At 36.3% G+C, this 14,534-nt stretch overlaps 2 protein-coding genes across 2 annotated transcripts; both read right to left on the bottom strand.

Moving 5' to 3' along the window:
• Positions 1-4,937: 4,937 nt before the first annotated feature.
• LOC143550697 (small ribosomal subunit protein uS10m-like) lies at positions 4,938-6,315 on the bottom strand. Its single transcript, XM_077041305.1, has 4 exons — positions 5,898-6,315; positions 5,784-5,802; positions 5,147-5,264; positions 4,938-4,967 (listed from the first exon to the last, which is right to left on the bottom strand). Exons 1-4 carry the CDS (start codon positions 6,313-6,315, stop codon positions 4,938-4,940), a joined length of 585 nt encoding a protein of 194 aa, XP_076897420.1.
• Positions 6,316-7,634: 1,319 nt separating this feature from the next.
• On the bottom strand, positions 7,635-12,915 carry LOC143550683 (DNA topoisomerase 6 subunit B-like). Its single transcript, XM_077041294.1, has 18 exons — positions 12,788-12,915; positions 12,658-12,710; positions 12,462-12,559; positions 12,274-12,379; positions 11,982-12,119; positions 11,798-11,849; positions 11,644-11,708; positions 11,300-11,406; positions 11,094-11,196; positions 10,892-10,977; positions 10,558-10,754; positions 9,631-9,746; positions 9,399-9,484; positions 9,243-9,315; positions 8,553-8,644; positions 8,135-8,451; positions 7,877-8,057; positions 7,635-7,808 (listed from the first exon to the last, which is right to left on the bottom strand). The coding sequence occupies exons 1-16, from the start codon at positions 12,888-12,890 to the stop codon at positions 8,256-8,258; spliced, it is 1,671 nt and encodes a 556-aa protein (XP_076897409.1). The 5' UTR covers positions 12,891-12,915; the 3' UTR covers positions 7,635-7,808; positions 7,877-8,057; positions 8,135-8,255.
• Between the last annotated feature and the right edge of the window lie 1,619 nt (positions 12,916-14,534).

Genomic DNA, 14,534 nt, shown 5'->3' on the forward strand with positions numbered 1-14,534 from the left:
TGTAACATTTAATGTGTGATAAATTAAATCTCGTTCCATACCTTTTCCTTTCTTATCATCATGCTTCTTGTTATCATTTTGACCGCGTCCATGTCCTCTTTAGGGCTGTAAACGAGCCGAGCCAGGACCTGCTCGAGCTCGACTCGAACTTAACTCGAGCCAGCTCGGCTCGGCTCGATTTCAAATACCGAGCTGTAAAACTGAGCTCGAGCCCGACTCAAGCTAAACTGAGCCAGCTTGTGGCTCAATGAGCTAACAAATTATTCAAACTTAAGCAAGGAAAAAAGAAGAATTAGGGTTGAAAGTTTGAAAGTTTGATAAACTATATATATATTATATGAGTCCTAGCGTACGAGCCGAGCCTACGAGCCAAGCCACGAGCTGAGCCACCCCAGGCTCGAGCTCGACCCGAACAAAACTCGAGCCAGCTCGGCCCGGCTTGATTTTTGATCGAGCTTTTTTCGGGTTTCTTTCGAGCGAGTTTCGAGCGAGCCGCGAGCTTTTTGAACACCCCTAGTCCTCTTGAAGCATAGGATCCTCGACCTCGACCCCTACTAAACGAACTAGATTTAGTGAACATTTACCTTTCTCGGTTTGAAGATTGTCTTCTTTTATCCTCTCTTCATAGCTTTTAATCGACCGACCTCATCATCAAACCCAACCGTCTTTAAATCTAAAACTTGCTCAAGTGATGCCACAATATGAATAAAACGCCTCGAAAGACTCGTAAGGAACTTTTTTACCATCTTTTCTTCTGAAAATATCTCTCCGAGCGTGGCGGCTTTTGACGAGTAACTCGATAACATGGCTGCATACTCATTAATTATCCCTGTTTCTTTCATCTTCAACCCATCGAACTCTGACGTTAGGGTTTGGAGCTTCGCCTCCTTCACCCGTTCAGCACCTAGATGTCGGGTCTTTAACGCTTCCCACATCTCTTTCGCCGTGCGCAGATTACCAACTTGTAAAATCTGTGCTTCGGGGATCGATTGAAAAATCAAGGCGATCGCAATATTGTTTTGTTTTACCTCGCCGTTACCCGGATCGATCGTGTCCCACACGCCATGCACATTCATCAGCACGCGCATATTAATAGCCCAGACCATATAATTCGTTGTTAGTTTCGGACATTGAAACGAGTTCGGGTTCGTGTTCGTTTCTTTGGCCGATTGATCGCCTATCATTGACCTTCGTCGGGCTCGTTTGTAGGTCATCGGTGTTGATTTCTCAAATTCCAGCCTAGTGGTCTCGGCTTCTTTGTTAGCCCCTGAAGCACGGACTTTTTTTTTCAAGATTTAATAATTGAAAGGTTTAATTCACACAATTAAATCAATAACTTATCTTCTTCAGAATCCCTTGTTCTTGGACAAGAAGTCTTTTTTTTCTTTTCTTAAATCACAGGATCGCTGATCGACTGGTTGTTGGTGCTCCGATTCGAAATCCTTTGGTTCACAGGTTTCAATCGGTATTATTGTTGCACGATGTCTGATCCTTTGCTCGCGATCAGACCTTCACCGGCTGTACCGCCTGGTCCCATCGTATGCTCTGATGACAATTATGGTAATCAAAGAACGAAATCGACACAAACAATATGACTAACACCCAAAATTTATTGATCAAGAAATCTGACTCAAAAACTTGATACAAATTGTCTCATACCCTAAACACGGTATTTATAGCTAACCTAACTATAACCGGGATTCTAATTAATCAATTCTATAATAATTATCTTTTTTAACATGTATCAAATAGGAAACTAGATGATAATCCATAAATTGATTAATATTATTTAATCATTAACTTGCACGCTAAGTTAATATCCTAGCCGTCCCCACGCACCTAGCCACGGACAGACTCGGGAATTCCCAACATTCTTCTGATCTGCCACATTACTAGTGGTTGTACGCGTTGGTGAAGTTGGTTATTTTTGTTCGTGTTGTCGTCCATTTGCTGTAGACAGAATCGTTCTTGCGGTATTCACCTCAACCCATTGTGACAAAAAAACTTTGAACGTATACCCGCCCAAAAAATAGGGGAAGGTTTACCGTCACCTTCGATAAAAATAAAAAGATAATATTAGTCCCTTAGAAATAAAAGTTGTAACATATATAAATAATTATTTTTTTTAAAATTACCTTGAATAGAGTCTTCGGATGAGTTAATTCATGCACGTGCCAACGCCATCTCCTCCTCCGTTGTTCAGGTACTCTTTCACCCTTTTCTCGTGTGTTGTGATCTCCGGATTTTTTGTTGTGACTTCGTTTTGAGGTAGTAGGAACGACTTGTGGTTCGGATACTAGGGTTTCGGGGTTTTGGGAAGACATATCGGGCATCGCTGGTCCATAAAACATACTGGAAAACGTTTGCGACGTTTAAGGGGGTGACATTACCAGTATAAATCCCTTGTTGGTTGGCAAAGAAAGGGTTAGTAGGGTCGTTGTTTGCTAGTAAATTAGCCCACCATATTTGCGCCGGATCTCACGGGTTTAGGTTTGGGATCGTGGTTGAGTTCAGGTTCATGGTTGTGGAGAGTTTTGGGTTGTATTTTTTTATTTTATTATTATTATTATTATTATTATTATTTGGAGATGAAGAGCGTTTGCAGATTGGATGGGGAAGATATGTATTATATAGATTATTATTATTATTATTATTATTATTATTATACAAAAACGGTAATACTACCGTTGAAATAAGAGAGGGCTCGCACACAAACACCCCTTACCCCACCCCATCTTTACGAAAATGGTGTGTAGGTCAATTTCCAATTTAAGTGAAATTAATGGAAATCAGATATGAGCCAGTTAGCAGTGAGTTAGAATAGCAGCTAAATTCCCACCAATTTTTTGTCATTGCTTATCTACATCATGCATTGTGTTCTTTATCATAACAAGTTAAACCTTAGACCATCCACTATGGGCTTTTATGGGGGCGTTCTAGGGGGTGATTTGGGGAGTGAACACCAACAAGGGGTGATTTGGTTGGGCGGTATTGTAAAGAAGGGCGACGGTTGGGGGTAGGGCCATCCAACTTTCCTCTCTCTCTCTCTCTCTCACATACACACACACATATATATATAGGGTAAGGTTAAAATGAAAACTCATTTGAGTTATGAAAACCCGCAAAAACCCTATGTAACATCGTTTTTTTTTATTACATGTAATATATGTTGTAACATTTAATACAAAACATCAAAACATAAAAAAAAATGTTTTGCTATTTTTTTACTAATTTTTATATATGTCTTCAGAAGAGAGAAAAAATTATATTTATATTTACATTTTTTATTCACTTTAATTGTGAACCATAAGATTAAACATTAATTAAAAATATGTGGTTGAGAATGGGTTTCTAGAGTTTTCACAACTCAAGTGGGTTTTCATTTTATACTTAGCATATATATATATGTATATATATATATAATGAGGCAACAAACAACAGCGGGGCGTTATGGAGGGACAACAAATCTACGTGGCGGTGATGTGGCACTATAGAGGGGCTTTAAAGCCCCCTCCATAGCGACTAGCCTTATAGTTCGTGAACTACATGTTCTATTTCTATTCTGAGCTTGCAAGATTTGAACACCCCCCCCCCCCCCCTTGCCGATAAATCACATCTTTGTGTATGGTCTAGATCTTATCTTTGTGTATAAACCACACATAACGTTTAATCAATATGGCAAAACTTTAATGAACTCGACACCTGCATTTTTTTTTTTTGCTCAAACCTGCATACTCAGGCCATACTATTAAGATCCCAAAACAATCACACCTTTATTTGGTACACCAAAGAGAATGAAGATGATTAATACTTTAGACCAAGAATATATGAGGTTGGTATATGGGTCAAAACAAGTCAGGATGAAAGAGTCAGTTGGATTGGGTTGGGTTTACCTTGGAGTTGTTCACTCGGCTGGCTCAAACTAAAAAGCTTAATTGAGCTAAAACTGTAAACTCGAGCTCGGTTTTACTCCACTCAACTCAATTTGGCTCAAATATGTAAACATAATAGAGGGACAAAAATGCACCTTAATTTAATCAAAAAACAAAATATGTAAATTAACCAAAGGGCTAGATGTGAAAGTCACAATATATGTACTAAAGGGGCATCACCTTGGCTTTTCCCATCAATGTGCGACGACAACATTGTTGAAAATTTTTGTTCTTAAACTTTGGATGAACTTAAGAGTTAAGAACGGGTAATGCATGGCTTGGTTATTTAAAATTTGCAATAACAAATTAATACTGTAAAAGACTAAAGACAAATGACTGGATGCTACTCATTTCATTTGGATTTCTAATTATTTCTCGTATATGTTACCATCGTATCTTTATGGCCCCTGCTTTCAACGTTTGATTTTACAAATTAAACTTGGTTGATGCATAAGTAGACATGCAATAAAACATCTGCAAGATCTTAATGGGCTTATGGTTAGGGTTGAACCATTTGAGAACTCACCTGCACAAACAATTTTCATGGTTGCCATGTGACCACCCAAGTCTGTGTGTGGAAAAAGAACAAAGACACAACAGCCTACAATCTCTAATCTTCAAACTAAAACCTTGTTATCTTCTAAGATTTCAAACTAAAACAATTTGGAAACAGATCTTTACAATTACAAATTATAAAATTCACATACACTAGAACACAAAAATTAAAAACCAAACTCATATTCATATTTTTCAAGCATAAATATATGTATATATAAAATAACTTAAAAAGAAAATAATAGGAGCCAATTAAGCAAGCTCGAGCAGAGTGAGGACTAGCCCGGGTTCGCCTCGTTTATAACCAAACCAAACTCGAGCGAGCTTTGAGCCGCTAGCTATTTAAACAGCCTTAGCATACCTATTATTTTCTATTTTTAAAAACTATTTTTCTAAAATAAATGATTCAGGTGGCTGTTAGCATTATCTTTTTAGCTAAATGCTCTATTTCTATTTGGCCCGTTGGGGATAAACTTCAACCTGGTTAACCCATTAGCAAAAAAAACCGGCACAAATTTACATCCTAAATCCTAATCCTACTGCATATTATATAGGTATATAGCTTCAACAAAAACTGCAATCTTGAAAGAAAAATGGTACACCGTATCTGATAAGTACCTAAGCATATGCAAATTGATTACATGGAAAAAGAACAATACCTGGTATAGTCTACCATCATCCATTTCAAGTTGACTTAGAAAACCCAATGCTGCATCATATACATCTAGGGTCTTCAAATAATTCAAATCCCAGGTTGATAACAAAAACACAAAACTCCTGTATACAAAAACAATACACAATAACACGATAGAAAACAATTTTTGCAATAACACGAATCAATCATAAAAGCCATCCGCACAAGTGAGTACATGGCTAAAATCAAAGTTTTCAAAAGCCCTTCGGGCGTGCACCTAGACCCTCAGGTGAGACAAGGGGCAGATAAAGCGCCTCGCTGCCATCCAGTCGATCCAGTGACCTCTGGGCAAGATTTCGGCCAAATCCTAAAAAGATTCACCAAAATTCTGCAAATTTCGGTCAACTGGTCTGAAACATCAAAAAAAGACCAGGCACCAGCCGACTCTAGCCTTAAACAAGACAAAAAAACATGTTTTAAACCCCTAAAATGGTATGCTTATGCTATGCGCCTTGTTTATCTACGGCCCTCGCTTTTTAAGCGCCTCCCACCTAGACCCAAGGCTCACCCTTATCGCCTTGCGCCTTTGACAACTACGCTTAAAAGCACAGAGAGAATACATTTAAAAAAAAAAGAAAGCCGAAATCCGAAACATAACAAACTTCTCCAAATCGAAAACAACTAATATCATGTAAATCAAAATACTCAATTCAACAAACAATCAGCATTATTCCACTTATAATAATAATTCAACAGTTAACACACATCTTTCAAACCACTCTGAAGAACCTTCTGCAGCTTATCTTTCTCCAACCGTGTCTTGAAACTAAACAACACTTCAAACTGAGACCCAAATATCCTCTGCCGTTTCAGCCAAAAGAACTTGTTACGCAACTCATTCCTCTTTGCTTCCATCACCAGCATCTGCTTATTGATCTTCATATGAAACTGCTCTCTGGCCTTTTTATGCACGTGAGGCGATTTCAGCACGGTGAATAAGGATAGTCTTGAAGGTAATCCGATCATACGTGTGGTAGGTGGAAGCTCACGGTGAAGAGTTTTGCTGTTTGGATCGAAGGATTTGATCATTATTTGGATTTTGGTGAAGTCGGATTTGAATCGCCTTGTTTCGTGACGAAGGGTGACGTTGCCGGAAACGGATTTGAGGAATAAGTTTCTAAGTGATGAAGTCATGGTGGTTTACGGCGGTGGAAATGGGAACCCAAATTTGGGTGTGTGTGTGGATGGATGGATGGATTCCGGCGTACAAGTTACAGAACTATAAGGAAAATTATAAACGAGTCCTTGAACTTCTTAAAAGAGTTTCATAAACAGCCACGAGGCTATTTATAAAATGTAGCTAAAACACTAGAACCTAGAGATTGCAATGTAATGAGATTGAGATCCCCTTTTATTAGGCCACCCCCGTGCCGACCTGAGCCTAGAGATGCACATATGGAATCGGGTTCGGGTATAACCAGGTATTGGTAATATTCGGGTCGGGTATAATAACCAAGAATTGTCTCTAAAAACCATATCCTAAGCACCGGGTTCGGGTCAGGTATAGAACCGGTATTTGAATACCCTATTTCCGGGTATTGAAAAAGCCTTGTATTCGGGTTTTTTTTTGCGTGTTTTTTGGATATAGATTAAGTTTTTTAAAAGGGCTGCACTTTTTGGGGTATTTTTGTGGTATTTTTCGATCTCGGGTATTGGAAAAACCTGGTTCCGGTATGGAACCGGTTATGGTTTTGGTGTATTACCGGGTACAAATCAGACCCGGTTCCAGGTCCAGGTCCAGGTATTGAAATGCATGCCCTGTCTGTACACTACTGGCAGGGTCGGGTTGTAAAAGCCCAACTATAAAAAAACTGGTTTTGGGGTTTTTTTTTCGGGTCCGATTCTGGGTTCGGGTTATTTGAGCACCTTTTGTCAATTGTTAACTCCCAATTAGTCGTCCTTGCATCTTGTTGACCTTTTTTATTTGCCAGATTACACCATAAAAATGAAGAGTTGGGACACAATGATCAACAGAGAAACAAAATACAATAAAAGCTATTTGTAGAATGGAGGAGCTTTATAAGCAACACATATACTTGGTTCACATTTCACAACCAATTAATAAATTTAAAAAGCAAAAAAATACTTTTCTAAAAGAATTAATTTAGAAAATTGTGTGTTAAAACTTAAAAATACTAATTACATAACTTTCAGTGAATCTTTTACATTTAACTAGCTTATTATATATTGATCCGTTATGGATATAACATAACTCAAATCAACATATTAACAGCTAAAACACACCCAAATTGATGCCAAGCCCACGCATATATACATACAAAAGCACACATCTGTAGACATGTAATATAATAACTAAACAAATTCAGGATACAAAGCTAAAAAACAATAATGGAAAAGTAGTGTTACCTAAGGAAAAATAAATCTATTCAAACTATGTTGTTTCTAGTTTTGATACAACGCAACAATGTGGTGCCAGTTCTATGAAGATAACTTATTTCCAAGTTAATTTGATGATTTACCTACTGAATGAGCCTGAAAACAAAGACAGGAGAATGAAAGTCTATGAAGTTCTTTTGAGGTTCCGGTGGTTGTAGGTATATGTTCTCTCTCGGTTCTTCTCTCACTCCACTTTGTGTAGCATATTCCATCGCCATCTCATAATCCACCTGTAGCCAACAAACAACATAAATAAACAGAATTCACCCAATCACATGTAACATAAAAGATTGCCTACCTGCTCAACATGTTGGGCGAGTTTTTCACTCAGCATTTCTTTCGTTATTAAACGATTTGAAACCTTCTGAAGTATTTCTGAATCTTCATCCTTGATGTCCATGAGTTTCTTTTTTTTCACATGCAATTGTGATGACTCTTTCAGTATTCCATAGATGGCATTCGTAGCATCATCAATGTACCTACAGTCGACAGAGAAAGCAATTAAATTATTATTTTGTATTTAAGTGTGGTGTGACATAAAAGGTGTTGAGCTTACTTGCTTAAATTTCTTTTCCTCTCTTGCTGCTCACGCGCCTGTATTTTCTTCACTATTTTTTACTTTAGTTGAGCGCAGCACTGTTTAATTGAAGTCTGAAAAGCATAGGTTGCTATGTTAACTACGAAAAGCTTTTACATTTATTGAAAACTAAAAATGAATATTGAAGTGTGCGTACCTTCACAGCAGAAGCTATCTCGCTTATGTCATCTCCAATATACTCCTTTCCAGTCCCTTTGAACGGGATTTTTGTGCTTACGATGCTTACAAAAACGCCAATTTTGTCTTGCGTCTGATTAATTTTGTAAATATTCCAACTGAAAAATAAAAGAATGAAGATAGTTGCTGTTAAAAAGTGGTGAGAATAACTCAACCATCCACATTAAAGCAGAAGCGTTGAAATTAATAAAAGTCTTACTTAATTCTCTTCATTGCGGTTCTGGTAACAACATCAGCACCTTGCTCAAAAAGCAATGGAATTCGGTTTGCAAACCGAAAGATATTTAAGCCCTAAAATTTGATACCAACATAGAACAAGGAAATGGTAAGTTTCATTCTTCTAGTAGAAAAACAAAGGGCAAACTGCATGAATTAGAAACAAGCATTACGTGATTCTCAACTTTTAGCAACTAGCCTCGTTTTGATTGATTTTGCCTGTAAACTGATGGCGTGGCACCAGTTAATGTCATGCTAGCCACCACATCAAATGACACAAATGGAAATAAAATCCTTTATTTGAAAAGATTTTAAAATCGGAATATTTTTAGAAGACTGATAAAATGATCCATTTTGTTTATATAATTTACAAGTTTAAAAATGATCCATTTTTATAAAACTATATTTCGAAAACTGATTAAATGTCACACCAGATGCCATGTGACATCTATGTTATACACTAACATGCGTAAATATCAACAACTTTTGTATGTCACGCAATCAGCAAAAGAAATGGCATGCTACCAGTTGCACAGGTGCTACAACCGGTAATGGAATGTGACTAGGTTGTAAAGTCAGTAATAAAATGCAAAATAAAACTCAGATTATAGAATCACTCATAAACTGAAAGTTGCAAATGAGATCTTTAGGCGAAAAGAAATAATAAACTTACTTGCTTGACATCCTTCCCTCCCAGACTGACTCCAGCTTCCACAATAAATGGATGTCCTTCAAATACTTGAGCACTACAATTTGATGTTAATCCCAGATGTGTCAATTTTTAATTGAGGTTGAACGTTTTATAAATAATATCAGGAATGCATATTACCTTGCAGTATAAGTTGCAACCATGTCTGGGTGAAGTTCCTTTATAATACCCAAGCGAAGGTTGTACTCCCCTGCAGGACTAAGGCACTATAAAGAAGCAATGTTATTTATGAACTTCCAATTACTTGAATACCAAATTCATTCAGAATATAAATAATAAGCAGCAATAGCTTTTTTTGTTGATTAACTTAATTTTCAAAGGAAACAACTACATTAAACAAAAAGCATCTTACATCACCAGTAGGATCATCAAACTTGGCTTGACGAAACAATTGATGGATGCGAACAATTTGCTGTGGAGTCAGTGATTTGACTAGTGTTTTGGGGCTGAAATCGGGACCCATTTCTCCTGTAATATGATAAAAGTGAAAAAATATAATTAAAAAATATCAGCTACAACTAAAATCAAAAGATAAAATTAGCATATCCAAGACATACATTAACCCAAGGTCATGCAACTAGCAAGATAAACAAAAGGACATTCATTATCATGTAGTTGACATTAAACCCAAATACCCAGTTTGATGGATGAACAATTTGTATAACCATCTGCCCTTAGGAGAATTTTATTCAACTAACTTGTACAATAAAGCTACTTGAGATGTAAAAGTCCCAGTGAAGTAGTAAGAACCAAGTTGAGTTACAGGTCATGGTAACATTGAAGGACTTTCTTAATAATAATTAAGCAGAAATGTTGAATACGCCGCCTCTTAGTTCTCCTAATTTATGAGATTAAGCTCACACTCAGATTCTTATGTTGTGACAATCTATTGATTTAATAAAAGCTTTGGCTAATGGCTACGCTTGATTATGAAGGGTAGCTTTTCAGTTGTACAGCTTGAACTATAATGATATGTGGAGAATTAACTAGGAAATTTAAGCCAGATACTTATAACTGCAGTTAGTGACATTTTTGTGAAGAACCCAAAGCTATAGTTAAAACTGTGATATAAATGCATGGAGGGAAAAAAAGAATCCTCCAAGGAACTAAACTAAATCATTAAAGATCTTTATGTCAGATAGCAATTTTCTTTTATAAACATAAATTATTATATCTGAAGTGTGAACATGTTTATAGATGAACAGATTATCACATAGCTTCTACGCTGCCTAGCGGCACAGATGCATATTATTACAGAGGTGTAGAGTGAATTTTGTACCAATCAATCTTTCAGCATGTGACTTCCCAATGTTAACAAATTCATGCTGAAGAAACTGCAAAAGGTTCTGCTTTGTAGTTTCACCAATTAGACGTTTAATGAGAAGCAAATCCACAGCCGATGGATGGTACTTTGTTTCAAGAGGAACTGCAGGCATTACATCTGTCCTTCTCGCAAACCTTATGCTGACAGTTTTACTTCAAAAGTGCAAAGTAAAAACAGAATTAATTCGCATGATAAGTAACGCATTACCACACAATAAAATTAAAAAACAAAAATGTTAAATTTTCTTTTTCATGTATATTTATTGATATAACAAGGGGCTGGGTAGTACTCTGCAGTGTCTGATACAGATCGAAACATGAATTGGGCATACGGAGTAATAACAGCCATTTGACGCATATAATGCAATATCTTCGACTGTAAACATGAAAAAGAAAAGGGTGTTAGTTAAGAGATAATGACAAACTATAGAAGACCATATACATCATCATTATAACATTATAGCTTGAATAGAAACACAAATTGATACATACACGATATGTTGTCCAGTTTCCCTCTATTACAACTTGGATTTCAGCTCCATGCCATTGTTCTTTGTTCTCTCTCTTCTCGTGTACATGAACATGAGGTATGTTTCTAATCATGAAAGAAAAAGAACAAAATATTAGAGCACCAGTTTTTGCACTAGAAAAATCTGATTAGTCTTTTATGAGTAATATTTAATGGGCTAGAACAATACCGATGAATATCTATATCCAGCCTGCAAAATGAGGTGTAATTTTGACCCTTCATTGACGAGAATATCTCAATAGGTAGACCAGTACTCATCTTTGACCAAATTAATGCCTGAAAAAACAAACAGTGATCCAGCAGTCACTAGTTCCATCACAATAATATTTTCTTTATAAACAGAAACAGAATGTATGCTGCAGAAAAATACCCTGAACGCAGTTAGAATAGTGTGAGATGATCTATCTTTCTACATCCTAACTGAGTTATCTACTGCCTAGAAGGAATACATGCCTATATTAACACACACTTATATTAAATCACAAATATGATTATATAGAAAGTAGTACAGACCATTTTTGCACCAAGTCCGAATTTTCCTCGTGTTTGTTTCAGCCCATACTTGGTCCCAGATAAAACTGCATAATCATGTTGACCGGTATCATGCATAAGCACAATGTATTTAATATGTCAAATTGTCAATCAGCATGAAACTAGATAACCAAACCTCGTCCGAACATATTTGGAATATCATCATGGGGCATTCCTCGTCCGTTATCCTACAAAACATTTCAAGCCATTGGTCATCATCAAAAGCTGAACCGAGCAAAAAGTTATGAACCTAAAACGAATGTATCACAAATCTAAAAAAAATAAAGTAATAAAAGATTCAGAGCAGAGATATGTCAGACCTTACAAGTCACCCTGTAAAATGAGGCCTCACCTCGACCCTTGATGGCCTTTGCAGCAGCCGGTTCTTTTACTTTCTTCCCAAGTGCCACATTTTTTGCCTGAATTTCTTGAAAACGAGCTTCTTTGGCAAGCCGTTTCTAATAGTAGCACATAAAACAGAGAAAGACAGTACAACATAAGTGAAATTGTGAAATGAAATGAGGTTGATGCAGCTTATGATTTTGAATTTATCAAACTTTTCAAGTCATGCACCTATTAATTGTTGAAAACTTTTACTACAAAGGTACAAACCTCACGAGCCTTGTCAGTCTCAAAATCACCATACAGCGCCTCATCAATTCGCTCACGGTCAATAAGACCAATCATGGAATTGAACTTGCTTTTATTAATCTCCTCACTGTCATACCAAAACAATATCAAATATAAAAATCACGATTATGCACTTACACATAACTGATTACAAAACCCTAGCCACTTACATAGTTACTTCGACAAACGGAAGCTCAGCAATAGACTCAGCAGAATCAAGTGCATTCTCCACAAGTTCTCTAACCGTAGTGTATAGCGACTTCCCAGGCTAGCATTCATTCAAAACAAACACATATTCCTAACTCAATTTCCATAATATTACACAAAAATCAATTGAATTAAACCTAATGAAGTTATGAAACTCACATTATCGAATCCAGCTATGTTTTTGTTCTCCGCAAAGAATTCAGCCGGAGATTCTGAAATAAATGGCATATAACTTAATTAGGTGATATACATGTTGAACGAGTAAGAGATATAAGAGAGAGATACTGACTCTGTTTAAGAGCACTTGCTTTAGGTTTCCTTGGAGTTTTGGATTTGGATTTGCTTTTTTTATTTTCTATCGGACTTTCCTCGCTGCTGTCTCCGGTGTCCATCGGAGAAATTTGCCGGTGAGTCAAAGTCAAAGTCAAAGTCAAAATTAGGGGTTTGTTGAGGGCGGGAAGTGACTTCGTCTGTGTGACCAGTGCGATTCAGCGCTGACTGAATAATGGTGCAGCGTCCAGTGCGATTGATGAAAATGGAAAACGGACCACCTCTGGAGTCTGAACTGTGAAGTGTGAACGGTATGACCCATGTTCATCTTTGGGCTAAATAGCCCAGGACCTCAATGTCTAAAGCCTAGAGGTGTACAAAACCCATTTTAAACCCAAACCGAACCGGCTTGGTCAACGGCTGGTCAAACCGGTTTGAGTTAAACCGGTTCGATTTATAAACCGGTTTAGAAACAAGATAGGCCGGCTAGGTCATGTCGGGTTTGGTCCGGTTCATAAACCTGTTTTTCTCAAATCGGTTCGGTTTTAAAAACGATTTGTTTGGTATATCTTATGGGGAACCGGTTCTAAAACTGATGGTTTAGGTTGGTTAGGAACCGGTTTGGCTGAAACCGGTTTTTTGTGCACCTCTGCTGAAGCCTAAAGGCCCTTACTCTTAGTATAGAATAATTAATAATAGATATCAAGATCAATTTTTTTTTTTCTTATTCAGATCAGATCCCTTGATATGCTTAAAGAGAACTTTTACTTGATCCAAACTCTTATTGCAAAGTTTCTTCAACATTCTATCAAGAATTTCCAAAGGCTTTTCCACGTAATTAAGTGTGTTGTTAATTTTGATGCTTTTCGTTGACACCGAGTTCTTACATAGACAGGATATATGAAAAATATTGTGTATTTGGCATAATTCTTTGAAAAATTTTAAACGATAGGAAACTTCTACAACTCGCGCAATGATCTTATATGACCCAGTATATTGTGGACTCGATTTACCCCTTTTTCGAAATTGGATTATGCCTTATATTATCCAATCTTGTCATTAGAATTAACACTAATAATTGGATCGAAAGTTAACTTTTCTATCAACTTTGGAGATAATAACCCTTTTAAAATAAATTTTTACTATATATAATAGAGGAGTCAAGGGCCTCTTAATTTTTAAGAGGTCCAATCTATAATGCAACATTTACAAGTTTCAATGCATAAAATTAAAATAAATTAGGGGCATTTTTTACTTAAAGCAAATCACTAATCATAGCTTCTAATTGTTATTTTATATTTACAACATATACCCCTTAAAACTTACATTATATATCCTTAAACTTTAGTTAACTTTTGTAATATCTAGAAATGTTACACATTTTACCCCTCATATTTATCAAAAAATTTTGAAAAACTTGTCTTTTTTTTTCTTTTGCCTATATTTTAAACATATAATGTTCTTAAAAAAACTAAACCAGCCATTACGACATGCTTGTTTTTGTCGACGTTTCGATATAAAAAAAATTCTAAACCTATTTGTAGATTATAATGTACAAGTCAATGAAGCATTAAAGTGCAACTTAGATATACAACTAAAAACCTATAAAATGTTTATAAACACCCCTCTTTCTATTTTACATTATCAACTATGAAATTACAAAACCAACCCTCCCAATTATACAATTCAAATTACAAAACCATTAGAATAAAATAGACTCAATGTACACATAAACTTCTATTGTGTTGTGGAATCACAAAATTATC

The sequence above is a fragment of the Bidens hawaiensis genome, unplaced genomic scaffold (assembly GCF_021521415.1).
Source record: "Bidens hawaiensis isolate Kalapana, Puna unplaced genomic scaffold, B.hawaiensis_p1.1 tig00016126_1, whole genome shotgun sequence".
Taxonomy (NCBI): domain Eukaryota; kingdom Viridiplantae; phylum Streptophyta; class Magnoliopsida; order Asterales; family Asteraceae; genus Bidens; species Bidens hawaiensis.